We start from the raw sequence: 21260 nt of genomic DNA, 5'->3' as shown, positions 1-21260 counted from the left end.
TCACCCTCATCAAGAGGCTCTTTAGTTCTTCTTCACTTTCTGCCATTAGGGTGGTATCGTCCGCATATCTGAGGTTGTTGATGATTCTCCCTGCAATCTTAATTCTGGCTTGTGATTCTTCCAGCCTGGCATTTCTCATGATGTACTCTGCATATAGGTTAAAAAAATCAGTTCTGAGTATCACACTTTAAGATTCAGACAACTGATTGACAAAGATTGAAAGCCAGTTTGGTGTTAAGGTAAGTTAAGGTATCAGGCTAGAAACCGAGAGACTGTGAGTTCTAGTCCCACCTAGGCACAAAGCCAGCTGGGTGACTTTGAGCCAGTCACTTTCCCTCAGCCCTAGGAAGGAGGCAATGGCAAACCACTTCTGAAAAACCTTGCCAAGAAGACTGCAGGGACTTGTCCAGGCAATCTCCAAGAATTGGACGTGACTGAACAGATTAAAAAAAAAACACACCACACTTTAAGAAAGATTCAGACAAAATAAAAGTCAGAAAAGGCAACCAGAAGGCAACAAAGATGATTAGGGAATTAGAAACTAGGTCTCATGAGGAGAGAATGAGAGAACTGAGAATCTTCTGACTTGAAGAAAGCCAACTGATGGGGGTTACAATAGCATTCTTCCTCGTAAGATGGGCAGCGTCCAAATTTGAAATATAAATAAATTTATAAATATACATCTATAAATATAAATAAATAAATAATTCTTCAAAATCTGTAAGAGTGTCACATAGAATGGTGCAATCTAATTCTAGGATACAGAATCATGGTCTGAAATGGAAGGTACATTCTAGGTGAGCATTGGGACAAAATTCCTAATTACAATTTTCAAGTCATCAGGGGGGCTGAAATGTGGAAATGAAGCTTCTTGCTAATGGTGGCAACTTTATGGAATAGTGTTCCTTTAGAAGTTACATTGTCCCTTCCAGAAAGCCTTCTAGAAAGTGAAGTTGTCCTGGAGGGCCTTTAGTGGGTGATGGTCATCTTAGTTGGACGTTTATTATGTTTTTTAGTAGCGATCAAAATAAAGGTAATCTAGTTTCTGGACTGGAAACTGAAATAGTAGAAAAACATGCTTTATGCTGCAAAACTGCTCTATGGAGCAAACTAGAAAACATTACACAGCCAAACAGGAGGGTAATGTCAGTTTATGCATCACTTTCAGGAAAGAATTTATTTTGTTTCCTTGTTTTCTTTCAACACCTAATTAAGATTGAGATTACTGAAATAGATAATAACCTGAAGCCTTCCAAGTCTGATAGCAGTCACGCTAAAAATTGTGAAACCAGAAACCTCACCTGACAGAAGAAATTAGATGTTACCTGCTCTGTTTTGTCTTATCCCTGGGTTTACCATTTCTATCAATGAGACTGAGAAAAACCTATAAAACAGAGGCCTCTCTCACATGATCAATGCATAGTTCGTAACTCATCTGCCAGGAGTCTACGTGTGAAGACATCAATATTCAAACTACATGAATCGAAACTCTAAGCTATCAACCCAATAATTGGTATTTAAGATATGCTGCGATGGAGGCATTAAATAGCCATTAACACTAGCAACCACTGATAGTTTAATACTCTATTAATTCCTCTAATTCCATTTTAAAACCAACTTGTTGACCAAGGCTTATTTCAATGGATGACCACAATTTCTGTGATAGTCTGCTCGTTATTTTCCCCTCACTGAATGATTTTGGAGGTACTCCTCACTTACCAACTGCTTGTTCAGCAACTGTTCAAAGTTACAGTGGCACTGAAAAAAGGAGATTTATGACCGGTCCTCAAACTTGTGGCCATCACAGTGTTCCCAGGGTCACATGATCGCGATTCGGGTGCTTGGCAACTAGCGCACATTTACAATGGTCAAAGCTTCTGCGGTCACATGATCACCATTTGCGACCCTCACAGCCAGGTTCCAACAAGCAAAGTCAATGGGAAAGCCAGCAGGAAGTTGCAAGTCAGAGTCATGTGACTTTGCACTTAACGACCACGGTGATTCACTTAACAACCACAGCCAGAACTAACATTTTAAGTCAGTCACAGTCATGTGATGTTTCTTTTTATGACCATGTTGCTTAGTGATGGAGTTGTGGTAAGTAAGGACTACCTGTATATAGCCTTAAAGTTTTGATACAAAGGAAAGATAGCATCACAGAACAGATTCCAAGAAAACAAGTCTGAACCAATATCAATATTGAAATAGTTCCAAAATACTACAAGCCAGGCAGGAAGTCAAAAGCAGATCTAGTAAACTCTGCCATGCCCAAGGTGCAGGACTATCAACTGTAATCATGTGTACAGCCTTGACAACAATGATAACTATTCAGAATAGTATTGCAGAAACCTATTAATATCGCAAATCAAAGACAGAACTATTGTAAAATCAGTGGGGTTCTGTATATTCCATTTTTGGGGTAACTGTTATTCATGGAGGAAATCAATAGTAGAAAAAGTAAGTAGAAAAAAATTCAACAAAGGTAGATTTGCTAAATCCAAGATGGCAAGATAGGCAGGTCAGGCGAGCACGGTAGGCAAATTCAAGCCACTCAGGTGAACAGATCAGCAGCCATGGCAGACAAAGCTTAGAAACCCTTGGTGAAGAGGACAGCAAGATTACCTTAAATAACATCAAATGGCTTTAACAGCATCATAACATTCTCTCATATTGGGACACATGGAAGGAAGTTACACCACCATTTTGACAATAATTTGAATCTTATATACTTATGCAATCTAGAGAAGCTGTTTGAAATTTTAATTGGCCCTTACCTAATTTTGTATTTAGAGATATTTATAAAGCTGGAAGCTGCTTATCCTTTAAGGGAGAGGGTTCCAAACTGTGAGATACTACAACCCTCTAAAATGATAAATGAGAACGTGCAAACTTTCATCATTCAACCGTATGTTACATTTTTATACAATAAAACTGGTTTAGTAAAAATAGACAAAAATAAATGAATAAATAGGTAAATGGGAAGAATAAGCTTATTTTTGTATAATCCTTGAAATCTGGTTTTTACTTTGAAGCCACTCTCATTCACCAAAATCAAAGCAAAGCAGAGTATTTCCTTGCCTTTAATCAGCTTCTCTTAAACTGCTGCAGCTTGTAAAACATTGGCAGGTTGTAAGTTGTGTTTAGTACTATCTCCCTCCCAGCACTACTATTCTAAGGTAACAAACGTAGCTTGTCTTCTCTTTCTTTCAGGCTGGTGTTTGGTGTGTAAATCCCTCCCCAGCTTTTGTCATTCCTTCCTTGCTGCAGCCTCATAGCAGCTATTTTTCCTTCTGTTGCAATTCCCTTTGAAGTAAAGGTCAGGGGATGGTTGAAGCTTTGAACAAAAGCCTCACACTCTCCAGGCATAGTATCTCCTCTGAAACGTAACCATGGTGATTTTGTTTTTAAATGTAAAGAACATGTAGGCTTCATATATGGCTTGGAGTGGTTTGCATTCAGCACACTTTTGCATTAAATTGGTAAATTCCTTGAAAAAATCTTCACGCGAACCCCCAGTATATTGAGAATTATTGCTTTAAGGCAAAGTTATCCTTCAAGTCAAGCACAATTCCTGATGACTTCACAAACATGTCTTCTTGAGACCAATACAAAAGTGATTTATCACTGCTTTCTTCCAAGATGCTATTTTGATTTTCCAGTCCACTCAACAATGCTGAATTTTCCTGGAGGTCTCCCCTCCAGGTATTAACCAAGCTTGATTATGCTCAATTTTCAAGTTCAGATAAGATCAGCTAAGTGTAGCCACTAGCTGAGATAGTTCATCCTTTGCATCACAGTAAAATGGCAAGCTCTTTCCACTTGTCAGAATGGCCCTGAATACGAAAATACCATCCTCTGTGTCTTGTTGTCAGTTTTCTGCTGTCCGCTGAAGAATCTAAGAGTCCAAGGTCATGATGCACTGTGATTAAGACATGATGCTCCTGTAAGACCACCCAAAGAGATCGGAGGAATGGAGCATCTGGAGGAACCTATCTCATAATACTTGTCACCAAAGCAATGCTGGTAAGCCATCAAGATGGTCATAACAGCTTACTGTTGCACTTAAAGTACTTTTACATAGAGAATGCTTAAAAATGAGAAAACCCAAAAAAATTAGAAAAAAAAAAATGAGGCATTAACTTTGCATGAGAAGCTCACCGAGGAAATTTCAAACAATGCAACAACTGTAATGGTCAAGAAGGAACTGACCTAAAAGGCAAAGCCACACTCCACTGTGCATCAGCACTTAGTGCTTAGAAGATTCTGCAATTTTGCTCTCTGCAGAAATAGAATTTATACACAAAACTGAATGGACACTATAAATTTACCTCTAGTTCTTTTCCACTGCAGAACTTTCTAAAAAATACTAACTTGTTACTATAAAAAAGCAATCCCGTCTTATTTTTTCTCCATGTTGTGCTACCAAAATTGTCAAGTGCAATTGTAATTGGGTTTGTATTTTGAGCAACCTGCTTAAAATACTGTTACTTCAAAACCAACATTATATATAGATAAAACAAAAAATAATGGAAGCTCAAATATAAATAAGCAAATAATACCAAGAGAGCTATTCTTTATGCTTAAAAATGGGTCTTTATAATACTGAATATTTTATAATTTCAAAACTCAGCTTGAAAAAGACCTTACAATTCAGCAGCAGTAACTGTTTAAGAAAAAGATCATGATCAACTACTTGGCTGCTGGTTTAAGTCACAAAAGTAAGTGCTTTCTTACTTACAGATCTTCTGGAATACTCAGCCGAAAACTATTTTAGTAATGAAGGTTTTTTGTAAGAACATGCAATCATATCCAATTCATATCACCAATGTGACTCATCAAAAAATTCATTTATCAAATTGATGAAATGTGCGGGTTTGCGTGCAAGTGCACTATTACCAAATTACAATTACTCATAAAATTACCAAATAGTTTTGAAGGCACTATGCTTGAAATTTCAGTTGAATCACCTTTGAATTGTACCTTCAGAGCATCCTAATTGCTGGATCTTAAAAATATTTTTGTCATTCTGCCTTTGCTGACTTCACAAATATTTTAACAAACTCTGGTAAAGCATAATAATCATCCATATTTGACCTACTGTAATCAGTCAATCTTCTCAAATATTCATTTTTTCTCTTTTTACTTACTTGGGTCCATTCCAGCTCCATCATCCAAAAAACACAGCATGAATCCACCTCGAAGGTCTTCACGATGCTCTATGATAAGAGAAGACTTTGAGTGATGGGTCCACAATCCTTCTTTTGTATTAGTAATAAAAACTGCAGTGGCCAGGATTTGGCCCTTATGCCTAAAGTGTTCCTGACGTCATGCTGTATTTTCAAGCAAGACTAAAGGCAGTTCCATGTTTGGGAACTGAGAGGAGATGATGAGGAAACCATCCATAGAGTTACACTATGCAACTGAGCATTTCATCCCTTCTCAGCTCCAAGCTGGTGAGATGTTCTCATCATGGTCAACTGAGATTGAAGGAATATCTGCCATAGTAAAATAATCTGTAAACCTCAACTAGTACCACACTGGAAAAGGGATAAATGTTTAGAAATGTATGGAACAAAAACCCAAAATAAAGAGGAAATTAACGTCAGAACCTAGCATCAGAAACTCTCTTAAATTCAACAAAATAATTAGAATTAGATTACTATCTGCAGCTATTAGGCTCATTTCATATGTAACGCAATGTTGGGAAAGGACATAATGATGTCAGCTGTATGAGCTCTGGTACATGTGTACCAAAGTTAGTATTTTGATTTAATAAAAATCACACGGAGGCCACCCTCATGCCACACCAGTAATATATGAATGAGGGTGATAAACAAATAGATCTGTAGATAAACTATTATACAGGAAGTTCATTTCAATTCTGCACATACAATTTTCTAAGCCACCATGCCTTATTTTAAAAACAGTATAAAGTTATTCATGATTTGATCATTCAGAGCAACAGTCTTGTAGCACAAAAGCTATGCATTAACTTACTTTCTGGAACAAAAACATTTTTTTGCTATTATCTGTTTTTCCCCTCAGCTCATGGAATCAGTTTACATATCTATAAGTTCTAATTCCTAACAGACACTTCATCACAGAAGATAAATCTGTCTGATTTGTAACAAAGATTGCCATTCTAAGATGTCATTAGAAAAAAAGGTGGGTTTGTTTAAAAATAAACCTGAATATAAGTTAATTTGTGACCAGCCACTTGCTTTATATATCTCAAAGATGATTTTGAGTATGATGTAACAATACATTCAAAGAAATGTTCCATGTTTCTTCTCCCTTTTTGCTAGGCAAGTTTCATAACCAATTAATACCTCTGAATAATAGTTGCTTGGGGGTTTCTCCAGGAGAAGGTAAATGACTATTTTTAATATTTCTATAAGAGCTTTCATCCTCACTGTAATAATTCATAACACTGAAACTCCAAAATGATAAAATACAGTTTTTTTCAATGATTTAAAAAGTATTCATGCACATTCTTAGATTAGGAAAAACGAGATTTTAATCTGAAAGGTGTACATTTATATTTTTTATAATTTATATTTTTTCACTATAACATATTGCAAAAAAGATTTAAATTTTAGTTAAGCTTATAGCCAATATAACACATATGATTGAACAAATTTGACTTAATACAATTTTAGACTGCAACTTAAATTCTTTTGTCCAATACAAGTATTCTTATATGAGGAAAATACAAGTTGCTTAGACCCATGTTAAGGCATTAGCAAAGTCAATAATCAAACCGTTTATCGTGTATTATGTAATATATCATTGCTAGAACAGCTTCAAGAATTAATGAAATAAATGAGTAAAACTGCTCTAAAGCTTTCATTAAAGACTGGGCATGAAATCAGCAAACAGAAAAACCACTTAGTTCTTTCTTAGTTCTCATGAAATATGTACATATTCTTTGTGTTTAAATATTCCACCCACTCCACTTTCCAGCCAGCCTTCTGTCTTCTATGAATAGCTGGCAAACTACAAGGAAAAAAACTTAACTTACCAGTAAAGATATCTATTCTTGTGGCATTTGCATCTCTACAAAACAGCAACAAGGAATTGGTAAAACATTTAGTGAGTATCAGCTATCACACCTGACAGAGGGGTTGTAAGTTATTTACATCTGTTCTTTAAGCACTACAGTGGAACCTTGGTTCACTAACTTAATTGGTTCCGTGACTCTGGTTGTGACCCGAATTGGTCGCGACCCGAAGCAAATTTTCCCATAAGGTTCAATGTAATTACCATTAATCCATTCTGGCGTGGAGGACAGGGAGGCGGCTATTGCTTGGAGGGAGAGTCCCCCTCCCTACGACCACGTGTCAGGGGCAGAAAAATGGCAGCGGACGTGTCAGGGGTGGAAAATGGCCGCGGATCACGTGTCAGGGGCGGAAAAATGGCCGCGGACCACATGTCAGGGGTGGAAAATGGCCGCGGACCACGTGTCAGGGGCGGAAAATGGCCGCGGATCCTGTTCGTAACCCGAGGTGGAGTTCGCGAACTGAAGCAAAATTTTGCGGCTGGAGCTGGCCGTCACCCGAAAAGTTCGTGAACAGAAGCGTTCATCACCCGAGGTTCCACTGTATTTGTACCCCATTACAAGTTATTTTAAAATCCACACATCTTTTATAATACCAGGGTAAACTGTCATTTTTTTCACAGAGGTAGATAAGTCAGTGAGTTAACTGACATATCAAGATAGTTCAGTTCTTTAAAATTCTGCAACCAATGCAATTTTAATCACATTCACAGGTGTTATTAACTTTTTTATCCCTTTTGTTTTGTTTGAAATTATTCATTTCATTCAATCAATTCATTAACAGTCCATTTTGAATGCAAATAATTGTTTCAAACTCAAATGGGAACACTCCAAATTTAGTCATAAAGCATACTTTTTCCCGTATAGATTTTATTAATATTCCTGTAAATGTCTGTAATAAACTGAATTGATGGTCTACAAATGTAATTGTCTGAAATAAAATTATGAGTTTTTGCCTTAACAATTCCATAAGAACTTTCTGTTTAGAAGCTATCCTTCTAAGTTAGAAATTTGTTCTTATGTTTTCCGGCAATCAAGCATTATTCCTGATTTTCTCCATCAAAAATTTTAATCAAATGAATGGTTAGGGTTTCCTCATTATAGTCTATTCCCTTCCACACTATAGTACCAGTTTTCATTCTCCTGCCCTCAGGAACTGTTTCAAGCCAACTCACAGTATTATCACTGCCAATTTCAAAATGTGGAGAAGGCAACATGACACATCTATGCATCTACCAGCTGATCAACATTGCAGCACAAAAACTGGCATCTAACCAACTTGGCACTCTACTCATAGTCAGTTTATTTGGCGTTTAAAACACCTCACTGTTTTAAATGCCAAATAAACAGAGGTAGCCACGTAGCTGATACTTTAATATAGTGAGCAGAGGACTGTAATGGTGTAAGAAAACATTTAAGTATGATGGCTTAACCTCTGAGAGAAGGTGAGCCCTTGAACCAGGTTAAAGCAAGAGATCCTGCCAACAGAAATCAACCTGCCAAAAAGCTCCACTGAGCTCTGAGCAATTCTACTGAAATCAATTCCTGTTGCACTGTGGTGGAAATAACATCAACACAGCTGCTAAAAGGACACAAAGTTATAGCATCACATGGGTATAGGACCATTCCAGGAGTGGGTCAAATACTGCGTTATGTGTCTTTGGATGTGTTATTTTCAATTTAATAAGCTGATGTAAAATAGCGTTGAGCAAAATTCAATAAAAGCATTATTTAATAAATACTTCCAGAATAAAGTATGTGAAAATATTTTTAAATCCCTAAATTCAAATTTCTTTGTAAGTACAATTAATAAAACAAAGAATTGAAAACAAAAGCTAAACTGATAGATTAATCCAGTGCAATTTAAGCATCTCAAACTGTGTAAACTGACTTAATTGGGTTAACTGACTGAATAATGCAAGAAAACAAAACAAAAACCTAGAAAGTTATTGTCAAGTACATTACCTCGCATTATCTACAAGTTCAGCAAGGGCTCCAAACAAGAATTCATGTGTGGTTCTGCAATGCCAAACAGAATCAGTAAAAATCCTTTGAATCTGGGAAGCAGCATACATACACATTATTGACCTATCCAATTTGTAACAGCCCAGAAAAGAAATGATTACATAAAATTGTCCCTTATAAAAAAAACAAATTTCTAAAGCGAACTAGAATGGCGCCATATTCTATACTTACTCAAAAGACAAGTCACTGGAAAAGCACAATTTCAGTAATTACAAAAAGCATAATTAAAACTTAAATATCAACAAAACAAAGACCTTCTCCAAAAGGATTCAAATGTGTAAACTATTAACCATTCAATTTAGAAAAAACTAACATCACTGAAATAGTTCTTGATGTGATATATGTAGCATTAAGAGATTTCTTTTGTATAAAAGTGGATTTCTTAATTTCATAGATCCAGTTGCAGGAAATTTTGCATCCTTTTGGTGATCCAAATGTCCAGAATGTTAACAACTACTCCAATCCAGAAATTTTTAAAAATCTTAAAATTTGCACTTATACCAACTCAGTGCTAATCCATTAGGTAAATTCCCATCATTTTACTGTTCTTAACCTCTAATACAACAATCCCCAAAATAATATCCATATTAACTATGCTGTTCCAGGAAAATATGTGTGATTACATCGATTTTTTAACTACTTTTACTACTTTTCTATTCTTGAAAGATGTAGCACTTTGATAAGGCAATTTTATCAAACTGGAATTAAATATTAACTTGAATGTGAAGTTCCACTCAAATGAGCTACTGAGTCACCCATTTAGTCAGTAAAGTTTTCTAAAATGACATAACCCTTTGCAATGTGGTACCAACATGCCATTCAGTAAGTGATTTGACTCTTGAAAGAATCCTAAGTCATATTGCAGTTCATAAGAAAAAAGCAAATTTCCCCAAAATACAAGGAATAGTTTAAAAATAAGGTTGAAAGGACAAACGTCTCCATGCTTGGAGGTTATTCAAAAGTACAGTAAGTGAAGTGAAGTACTTCACAGAAGGTGTAGCCAAGTGCAAATCAATGCTAGAACTGTTAACAACTAAGGTCAGAGAAGGTGTAAGAGACAAAGTCTCCTATATACTGTGCCAACAGGTGAAATGAGATACAGTAGTTTTCAAGTACCTGAAGGGGTATCATACAGAACGGGGCCACAAAGTGTTATCTGTCATTGGCAAATAGAGGACATGTAATAATGGTCTTAAGTTAAACAAGGCAGGTTTTAATGCTATGAAAAACATCCATAATAGCAAGAGCACACTGACAACAGAATGAAGATAATGAACTGTATTATTCACTGTATTATTCAAATAGGTTGGTTTCAAAGTATTTTTCAAACTAGCAGTCTTAGCATCTGTCTTCCATTTTGAGGACGTAACACAGATCCTTTTGCCTGAGCTTGTTTTTCAAAAGAATCAGATGGACTAACAGAAGAAAGAAGAAATATTATAAACTTGACTATTAAAGAAGAGCAAACTGTAGCTTCCAAGACTAACCGTATTAGGATTCTTAAAGAACTCTATATGAATGTACTGGATTTTTAAGAAAAACATGCAAATTTCTCAAGAGCTGGAAAATAAAACCTCCAATTTTTAGTAAGAAATAAAGGATGGGATACAGACATGTTTACACCAATTTAATATATATTCTGCTCACAATGGTATATGCACATAGGAGAACTATGAAGAGGAATCAGCAAGGCTTCTGCTAAGGTTAAGTGCTGTCGCAGTAAACTTATAGAATTTTTGAACAGGCCATGGAAGCTACTTATAATTTTTTTGAACAAGTAATGGAAACAACTTTTATGCAGAGCTGCCATATCAAATATGGACTATAAAGAGCTCCAAGAGGCTCGCTCTCATTGAGTATATGGAGTTTAAAATAAAAGATAAATGTCAGGGGGAAAATATGCAAGTCAATGGAAGAAAGAAATTTGATTTACATATACATTAAGCTGGTAGGAGACTGTTCAAGAAATAGACCTTGGACAAATCAATGCATCAATACAATTTGCAATTTAAAAAAGGTAAATTCCACAGCAGGAATTACGGGAAGTGGACTGAAAATGAAACTACCAATTCAATCATGTTATTAATGCATGTGGTCAATTAGAGTGCAACACTGAACGTTAGGGTCAAGCCAGTAAATCTTTGTTTTATATAAATTAGTGGTGGAATTGCATTTCAGAAATTGTATCATTCTGGTCACTACATCTAAAAAAGAGTAACGAAGAGCTAAAAAAGGTGGTTAGAACTAATGTAAGTAATGGAAAGATGACAGATATATATGAAATCACGCAAACCAAAAATAGGATATTATAGTGGAACTCAAGAGTCATCCACCAAAACTAAATAAAGGAATATTGTCAGGATGAATAAATTGTGAATCTTGCCAAGACCAAATGTAACGACACCCAACAATTACAAGGTAAAGTCCCCTTCAAGTTGAGATTGACTGCTGATGATTTCATGATTCCTCCATCACTTTTCATTTGCACAGAAACATACCCACCTACATCCCCAACCAATACATCTGTAACATCACAAGCATTCCATACATGTGAGCATGCGCACACATACACTCACTCTAAACGAAAGGATATCACATATTTTTGACTTATTCTTTGCTCAGGATTGAACTACTTGTATTCCATTTATACTCATGTGTTTTATTTCCACCATATACCACTTACTGCATTCTGCAACCCAGCCCTGCATATCAATGCGAAACATTCTATGGTTTAACCCTACTGATTCCAACATATGCTTTCCCTAAATCCACAACAGTAAATTCTCACTTCCGTCAATTTCTCATTAATTCTGTATTTTCAATTCTCATGTATTTATCAATTCTACTCCACGAGATCAGACTGCCTTCTCACAGACATTGACCTCTTCAGGCTAACATGGCTTTGGTCAACTGAGGTTTTCATGTTGCGCTTCTGAGTAGACACAGAAGGTGTAGACTATCAACAATAATTGCACCTGTGCCATATGCAGCATTCACTAACAATGAAGACGGTACCAGTATATTTTGGCACATTTAGCAATCAGAGCCCAACTCCAGGTGTGCTCATACTATTCTATGCAAGCTAAGATCTCTAATCCAGAAACTACCTGAATGTGCTACTGTCCACCTTGCATCAACTAGGAAATACATGCAGTGTACTGACACAATTTGAAACTCCAGTACTGCTTGTTCTGCAGAAAGAGATTAGTTTTACATGCTCCAAATGTAACGTGAGAAATACCAATGAAGATAAATTTAACCAAACAATGTAGTTTGAATTTTAGTTTCATATACTAATTAGTAGTTCTACGTAAGTTTTTTTTTTTTTTTACTGTAAATCGGTAATTTTGTGATCAACAGTAATGATTAAGAAACAATAACTGGGTCAAATCCAAAGAATCAAGATCCATTAGTAATTATGTGTAGCGAAATCTTATTTCACAAAGACATTAACTATTTTCCAATTTCCACTGTGTCTGAATTACTTTATCATCTGGATGTTCTGAGACAGACTGTTCTTTTCAAAGTTGCAATATTATTATTACAAAAAATTGTGGCATAAAACATTTTTGCCAATTATTACTGAACTTTGTAGATAATTGGGGAATCTCCACAAGGACCTATTGAAAATGGGAAATAAGAAAATTTGGGAAAGAGGGAACTGGAAGATGGACCTTCCAATGTCTATCTTCCCAGGAGAGCAAAACCAACAGAAATCTCCAGAACAATCGAAAGAAAGATTCTGAACAGATTCTTATCTCTATCCATCTACAGACAGTAATAGCCACTGAATCTTTAAAGTGGAAGAGGCAAGATACAAATGGTAAGGAAGGATGTGACAGAGTTTTCGTCAATATGAGTTTTCAAATCTGTTGTGAGCTCCAATTGTTTAGTTTTATTAAAGAATTGTCTTATGTCTCAACAAGTTGCTTCTTCAAATTTTTTCTTCATAAATAGACATCTGAACAAAAATATCCACAAATGTTTCAGTAAGTATAGGTACTACTCAATATTCAGAACCAGATATTTTTTTTTGTTAATAAATCAAAGCGTAATTTGCAGAGATCTGTAATATAGGGTTTCAGATATATACCTACTTGTTAGAATGTCTATGACAGAAGACCTTCAACAAATTGTTGTACTGTGGCTAATCCCCATTACATTTTCAGACTAACCAGAATATAGCATCCTATTTCCCCAACTTGTTTGGTTTTCTTTTTTCCAATCATCTATGAGTGTTATATCACTCAATATTCTCAAGCCTTATTAGGTCATTGGTGAACCTCAATTTTCTCCTTTTTTTTTCCTTATTGCATATAGTCCAGTATTCAGATAACTGATTTTATGATTAGTATACATGTTTTGACAATCCCAAGCATGTAAAATGCATCCTTCACCATGACACAAAGAAAGTTGTGTACAATTCCCAACTTTAATTTATATCGGAAGATCTGTAATGCCAAGTTAATGAAATTCTTCTTTAAAAACTATTTTGTTACACAACCATTAACTTGTTAAATCAGGGATACAGAAAGATGCTAATGAGCAGCCTCTCCGCAGAGTTAATTATAACATGTAATACTCAAACCTTGCATAGTACAAGACATTGCTCATTTAATATATAAACATAGTATATGTTTATAATACAGCATAACATGTTATATCAAAATGAACCAACTGGTTATTAAGGTTTCGCTACTAACAAAGCTTCCAGGTGACTTTGGGAGAATCACCACCTCAGTGTAGTCTGTCATTCTGCGCTATTCTAAGAACAGAATTGGTAGTGATGGAGCACAACCATGCATGTTGTCTTTTGAGAAAATTTGGAATATAAATTACTCTAACCTATCAATCTGATTATGTGTTTTCAGATGGCTTTCCCTGCTTTTTATCCATTCAGTGCTTTCTCCCCACTTAGTTAGGGTTTCTCAGATACTCAGAACAATTTATTGTTCAGTTGTCCATGCTGAATAGCCAAATACTGAAAACAGTCAACCATATTCACTTCCATTAAATTCAGCATCATATATGAGTTTAATGGTTCTAAGCAGGTTCTCTGTAGTTTCATTAAATTCAATATATCTGAAATTGCATCACTTATCTATCCTTTCAGCTTCACGTGCATTCATTAAATATCTACACAGCTGATTTGACAAGGAACATTAGATTCATTTATTTTACTGAAACACTACAAAGCCTGCTTCAACAGGTGACAACATCAAGCAATACTGGCTATCTCAAAAAAACTAGGCAGAACCAGACCTGCTCAGTACTTGAATGGGAAACTACCAGGTTCTAAGCTAGATTGGGAAATAAATTAATGGTAAATCACTACCACACTGTCAAGAAAATTACATGGATGGACCATAGAGTCACCAGGTGTTGAGCTCAAATTTACCTTATTACAAACTTGTTCATGTGCATTTCCTCTTGCTTCAATTTCTTCCCCAAGTGGCAAAAAGTAAGTTATCCTTTAAAACTAAGTTATCTTACCAACATTTATGAAGAATAGTTAAAAGTCTTATTAACTGAAGTCACTGGACGTTTTAACAACTGCTTGCAAAATCATCAAACGTTGTACTTTGTTAAACTCTACGCTATAGCTATAATCTGAATGTTTAATCTTCAGAGTTTGTTCTGCAAGTCAACTGAAACATAGTAACCCAATTTTTCCTGTGCTTCTGAATATCAACACTTTAACTTTAGTCCTTAAACTGCTTAGGAACCATTCTGCAAGACTGAACAGTTGTACAATTTCAGCAGTTTCTACAGTATGCTAACATCATAGTTTCAAAAAGCCTATAAACTAATGAGCAGGAAACCAGGTCCTGATTTTTAACATATGCCAATTCTGATGGGATTTCAAGGAATGAAGAGTATGAGTATGAAGGTTAAATGAAAAAGATACTGTCTCATATTGCTTCAAGACCATGTGAATATCCCTGCTTAGAACAGAGAATGGACTCATATCACATTATCATAGCTTCCCAGATCGGAAATGCCTTTTCTTCTTTAGCCAAAATCCATTAGTTAAACTTCAGTCCAACCTTCTATTTAGCAATTTTGCCATGGAAAGTTCCAAAGTATTTAATCTACGCTCAAAGATTCCAAAGCTTCCTATTATCACAATCATTTTTTCACTGAAACAAGGAGACATTCTAGAAACAAACCAGTCATAATTAAAGGTCTAAGCAGACTAGCTCTTTCAACTAATAGAATAGCAAGATGTAACGAACTTCACATTTTATTCATCTCTGCATCTTTCCTTTCATGATTTTCGTGCTTGCTTAGCTTTTTACTGCACTAAGAGATAGTTCTCCTTCAAGCAAGAGGAATCCCACAAACTGTAACTAAAGGAATTCATGCTTCACTTTCATATGCATCACAAATGCACATCCTAAATGCTTTTCTTCGTGCAACCATTCTGTTGTATATTACTGCTTCTTGCCATTCTGTAGTTTCTGTTAATGTCAATAAGAACAATTTGTCATACATTGACATCTATTGTCACATATTAAGTAAAACGCATTATTTCTTGACATGTATTTAGAGGCTTGCAAGTAGCATATCTTCTTGCAGATACAAGTAATCTGACTAAAAACAAGATGTAGAAATACGGTAGTAGCTTTCTGTAGCGTAATATTACAGTAAGAACCTACAGGCATTTACAAATCAAGTCTATCTCAATTAGCAGCAGTTAGATTTCTCTGCAAGTCAGTGCTCTTTGCTCTGTCATTTGTGTTCTTGTGGACTAAAATCTTCAGTCCAATTCTATTTAACTTCGGCTTTAAAATAGGATAGTAAATTAGTAATCCATGTTTTCTCATTCTAATGCAGTGAAAATACTTACCTACCTACTTCTTCTGTTACTTAAAACTATGTTTCTTGGTTGAACAGTGATTTTGTGCTTGCATAATATTGCATATCTTTGCAGAATTATCTATAAATACACTTCTTTGCTATCAAGTGATAACTTTATAGCTATATAGTTTATTGGAGCACATGTTCTTCCCCTCAGTTCTTCAGAGTTTGCATCAGATTTGTTTCTCAATTCCATATTCTGTTTGACTATTGCATCGTATTTTTTTAAATCGGTTTTTTTCCATTCCTTGAGCCAAAAACACCTAAAGGTCCAAAGATTCCTCAATGTCCAATGATTCCTGGGCTGGAGGGCAACTTCAGCCAAGCTGAATATGTCAGAGATTCCGAGGAAGGTTTGCGTTTCATTCTTTTCCTCATTGCCTGCAATGATGATTCGCTTCTACCGAGTGAATTCCTTACTTCCTTTTTTCTGGATTAGTAGTAGCTACTGCCAAGGTCCAAGGCAGCAGAAAAGAAATCTCTTAATGCTACATGGAAACCCACAGCCTTCTTCCCTTCCTACTCACGAGTTAGTATGCAGATAGTCGAACGTGAGCTGGGCGCGCTGCAGGCTGCTGTAGTTGGCGAAGGCCATGTTTGCGATGAGCCCCCCTCCCACCAAGACCCTTCCTCTGCGAAAAATGGGAGCGCGCTTCCCCTCCCGCTTCTTCTCTCCTCTCAGAAGCTGCCTCTGCCCATCCCAAGGCTTGCCCCTTCCGGACCGCAGCAATCTTCCCCGCGCATCGGTTCTCGTTCTCCCCCTCCCCGGCCGTTATCTCCGCAGAGTAGCCAAGGCAGCGCGGCCCTTCCCTGTCCAACCCGCCCCCCGCCTCAATTCTTCCACCGCCGATGGTCCAGTCGGCTTTTTCTCTCCTTCTCACGCTGAGGAAAATGGCCGCCTCGGGTCGTCTTCTGCCCCCCCCACCCCCTCGACGCCACCCGTCCGTTGCCGCCTCACACCCGTGTAGCTTCTCCGTTCCTCACACAATGCGCTGAGGAGAAGAGAAGGCGGAGAACCCCCGGCGGCGCCCTTCGCCGGCAATTGGGCAAGAGCGCGTCACGTGGCCAGCATACCATGGCACCACAGCCGAGCGGGAGGCGCCGCGGCCGGGGGGAGAGGCGCCTTTACCCTCTCTTTCCCCTCCCCCGCCCCTTATTTCTGAGTAAGGCGCGGCCGTTTAGATGAGGGGGGAGGGAGCCTGGCGCACGCGCGTGGGGAGCTCACTGCCGCTTCCCCATCCTGCCGCTCGCCGAGGGGAGAGTGGCGGTTGAAACGGCCGTTGGTCGTTGCGACGTTCGAAATGACAGGCTGGGGGGCGGGCGCGCGCGCGCGCCCTCCCCCGCCGCTTTCTCCTGACTCAGGCGTGTGCGCGCGCGCTCGGCGGGTTGGCGGTTTCTCCGCGACTGAGGAAGAAGGAGCCATTTTGCTCAGAAAGCGCGGCGTTTCCACCCGAAGATGGCGGCGGGGTGCTCCTTCGATGCGCGCGCGCCGCTCCCTCGCCGGCTGGTTCCTACCCTTTCTTTTCCCGTGATTTTTCAAAAATTAATTTAGGCTTAGTGGGCTGTCCTGTTGTATGCAAATGGTCGTCCTGTCGAAGTCCTCCTGGCTTGATGTAAACGTGTTTTTGTTTCTAGGTGTATTTGGCATCTGTCAACCCCCCAAATAGCTTTCCCCGTGTGCTCTCAAGGGGGAAGAGCAGAGTTCTCTCGTGTGATTTAAGTGGCTTCAGTTACCGCGCTTTTCCTCCGCAGTTCTCCCCCTTTCTCGCCGAGTTTCCTCTGAGGGGAAAAATTCAGAGTGTTAGGAAAGGTCAGGTTGTTGTGACTGCTCTGAATAGCAGCTGTTTTGATCTTTCGGCAAGTCTTTGCATTACTATGAACTAATTTGCGGTGGTTCTGTGATAGTAGCACAATACTGTATGTATAGTATGTGTGGATGAAATTTGACACATAACTATTAATATTTTTTAAAAATACTGTTACTTATTCTTTCTTGCCATCATTTGTTGAATCACAAAATCGGCAATGTGTGCAGGGAATTGCAGGAATTGTACTATGGTGAAACCTCAATTTAACCTGCCGATTGGGAGAGGGATATTGATTACAAATGAATTTTTGCTAAATTAGAGTATAGTATGTCGTTATAGTGATTTATGTTGTTTATGATATTTTAATGCAAATATTGAAAATTGCATTGTTACACATTGTAATGGCATTGTTATGCACTGACAAATCACAGTGGAAATTCCATCCATTGCATGCAGCCTGTTGCATTCAGGGTTGTTTGTTGCATTCAGGTTGTAGTAAAACAAGGTTTTACTGTATAACTTACACAGGAAGGTTATTCTGTTGATGGTACTAATTAAGATGGAGTGCATTAGAGAAAAGCAATAATTGGCTGTGCTTTTCAGTTCCTTATTCTCATGACTGCATCTACACAGCCTCATTCCTCTGTTTTTCATATGACCTCTTCTGATTCCCGTTAGACTAAGTTTTGTTTCATTATAGGTGATAAAAGATCAGTTGAATCTTACTGAGCAAGGAACACAAACAAAATTTCAGTGAAGACAGTTGGCCTGGATCCGTGGTTCTTATTTTCCAACTTTCTGTATTCTTAAACTGGATTTTTTAAATACTTTATCTTAAGTGTACAATGTATGTTGATTATAAGGAAAAAAACTTCCAGAAAACAGATCACAACAACTGATGTCATTCTATTAATGAAGCTTTTCAAGAATTTTACTTTTTCATGTATTAAAAAAGAAAAATTCTATTTGTGCATAAGTTGTTGCTTCCGTTCCATTTTTAAGTCAATTTAGATAACTTAGAAATGTTATCTAACTGTAAAGAACTGTAAAGAACAAGGTGAGTCAATCTTGAGGAAAACACTGGGGAGGAAGGTATTAAAACATGAAATCAGGCTGTTAAAACTGTAGTAAGCTTTTAAATTAATGATTGCGTTGTTCATATCTTGCTTTATTGAAATCATCATTAAAACTGGATATAAGAATGATGAAAGTTTAATACTTGATGCTGCCACACAACTGTACATAGACTCAGAAGTAAGGAAATGTTCTCTTTTTGTTCATTAGAGCTGAACAAGTTTGCAAGTTATTGGATACAGTCATGATTGCAAGCACTTCTTTCAGGACATTTCTACTGTGTATTTGAGAGCCTTTTTAGTAATAACCATACCTGTTTTGATTGTTATGAAGCAACCTAATGCACATATCATAAGAATGAAATAGTAAATCTGTTTGATCATAGCTTTCCAATAAAGTTTATTTAGGATATTGAACTCTGATATTGGTTATCATGCACTTGGAATAATTTTAGAACAGGCATTCTGAATCAGGATTTAACATCTCTGCAAGCTCAGTTGAAGCTTTTGGTTCCTGAATCTACTCACATTCGCAGCTTGTATACAGTTCTGAAGTTTCATTAATGTGCAGTTGATGCAGAGTTTTGTCTCTAAGTTTCATTATTCAACCTGAGGAGCCAGTGAAAATTTTAACCAAAAGTCTGGGATTCATTTTGAAGTGCATGTAGGTAAACAATATAACATAGTTCTGATCCAGCTCAATTTTGGTGGTTGATTGGTGGTTCTTGGATCTAGAAGATAACATATTCCTATCTGTTGTGAATGGAGTTGACTTAAAGCAGCAGGTTAATCGTTTTTAAGGGATCTGTTTTTGAAAGGGCAATAGTGACAGAATTCATAAATGCCATTTACTTTCTTGCCAACTGGGACCTTTCCTATAATAGTCTTGGAATTTTTGATTATGCTATGTAAGTATAACATATTCTACTTGGAGACAGCTTTGAAGAATCAATTTAAAATGTTGTAGTAGTCTTCTGTTTGAATTTATCAGGACAGATGATACTGTTTTGGTTTTCTGCCACATATACAAGCTGCTGATTTACACTTCCAGAAAGGTAAGAATGATAGAGGGTAAATTAGAAAAGAAGCTTCAAGGTTAATAGGGTTAGTGGCCTATTTTTCTTGTATATGAAGAGAAACTCGAGTGAATAAAAAATAAAAAATAGTACTTTTTTAAAATACAGGTTTATAAACATGTTTCAGGAAATGCAAAGGAGTAACTGCTTCTTATCAACGTGTGTAAAACTTGAGAGATTTACCTTGAAAAGATGAATTAAAAGGTGAAAAGATGAATTAAATAAAGACAAAAGGAAGAAATGTGGATTTGCTTGAAAAGTGAATTTCATTTTCCTGAGTATGTTCTGGTTTGTTCAAGTTTATATGACATTTTAAAAAATAACAATGGAACGGCAAGAATTATTAACAGAAAATGTATGAATATCAAAGATAATTAAATTACAACTCAAATGCCTTCCTGAAAAGAAAGGTTTTCTCCATTTTCTGAAAGACCTTTAGGAAGAGATCAAGACAAATCTTTCTTGGGAAGGAGTTCCAAAGTCTATGTAACAGAACTAAAGCTACTCTTTCAATACCAGAGGATAACGGTGGTTCTTTTCTAATAGCCTCCTCCTAAATCACACAGAACTTTATTCATTGGCAGTCTTGGTACCACACTAGAAACTACTGCAGCTGTACAAACGAGAGAGTTGTATGCTTCCTGGGTGTAGCAATGTTTAATAACCTGACTGTCATATTTTAGATGACTTAAATTGCTGAAGACTCTTCAAGGAATCCTTGCTCCAAGTAATTTAATTGAAGTTTGCATAACCATGGTCAAATCTGATGTTTTGTTAAAACTGGCACTCCTCTCTAGGGCAAAGGACCTCCTGATTACCATCAGTATGCATACATCTAGGTTTAAGACCAGTTCCAGGAAAAATATCCAAATTACTAATGTGCATTTTCAAGAGGAGTTTACTCCAAACATAAGTTGAACTTCAACTTTAGGAAGAGCTGTATTGTCTTGTCTGGATTACAATTCAGTTTTTCCCCACATTGAATCTTTCCACTTCGAAAATAATTTAGAATCTTGACAGTGTTCTTCAAATGATATGAAAAGAAGATGCAGAACTGAATGCCATTGATTGATGGTAAAAGCGCCCCCACTTCACAAAATAACCACAGGGATTGCATGTAGCTATTAAAATAGCCAGAGGTTCAGTGTGGAGCCTTCCAATATACTGTAAGTTAGCAATGGTGGTTGAGCTGAAGTCTTCCATCTGAGCTGGGCCTCCAGAAAAAACTGCAGCTGCATCAATTCTTTGTCCCAAATTTCTATTACATCAAACCAATCCAAGAGTCAATTATCAAAAATGATTGAGATACTCAGATACTTCTGCCCAGTTTCTTTCTGTGGGGAATATCAACTACACTGCC

The 21260-nt window shown here is 37.0% G+C and overlaps 1 protein-coding gene across 1 annotated transcript in view; it reads right to left on the bottom strand.

The window, feature by feature from the left end:
- Window positions 1-16859, bottom strand: part of MORC2 (MORC family CW-type zinc finger 2) — a 69028-nt gene extending 52169 nt beyond the window's left edge. Inside the window, exons 1-4 of the mRNA XM_088143857.1 lie at window positions 16471-16859; window positions 9023-9076; window positions 7022-7056; window positions 5148-5216 (exon numbers count right to left, since the gene is read on the bottom strand). Of these exons, the coding sequence (XP_087999983.1) occupies window positions 5148-5216; window positions 7022-7056; window positions 9023-9076; window positions 16471-16538 (226 nt within the window). The 5' untranslated portion in view covers window positions 16539-16859. The remainder of the gene's footprint in view (window positions 1-5147; window positions 5217-7021; window positions 7057-9022; window positions 9077-16470) is intronic.
- Window positions 16860-21260: the final 4401 nt, after the last annotated feature.

Source organism: Python bivittatus, unplaced genomic scaffold (genome assembly GCF_059951505.1).
Source record: "Python bivittatus isolate LINGU-HERP-01145 unplaced genomic scaffold, Pbiv_v1 ctg000390_np1212, whole genome shotgun sequence".
NCBI lineage: Eukaryota > Metazoa > Chordata > Lepidosauria > Squamata > Pythonidae > Python > Python bivittatus.
The sequence above is the reverse complement of the archived record's forward strand: the minus strand, read 5'-3'. Positions and strand labels throughout refer to the sequence as shown.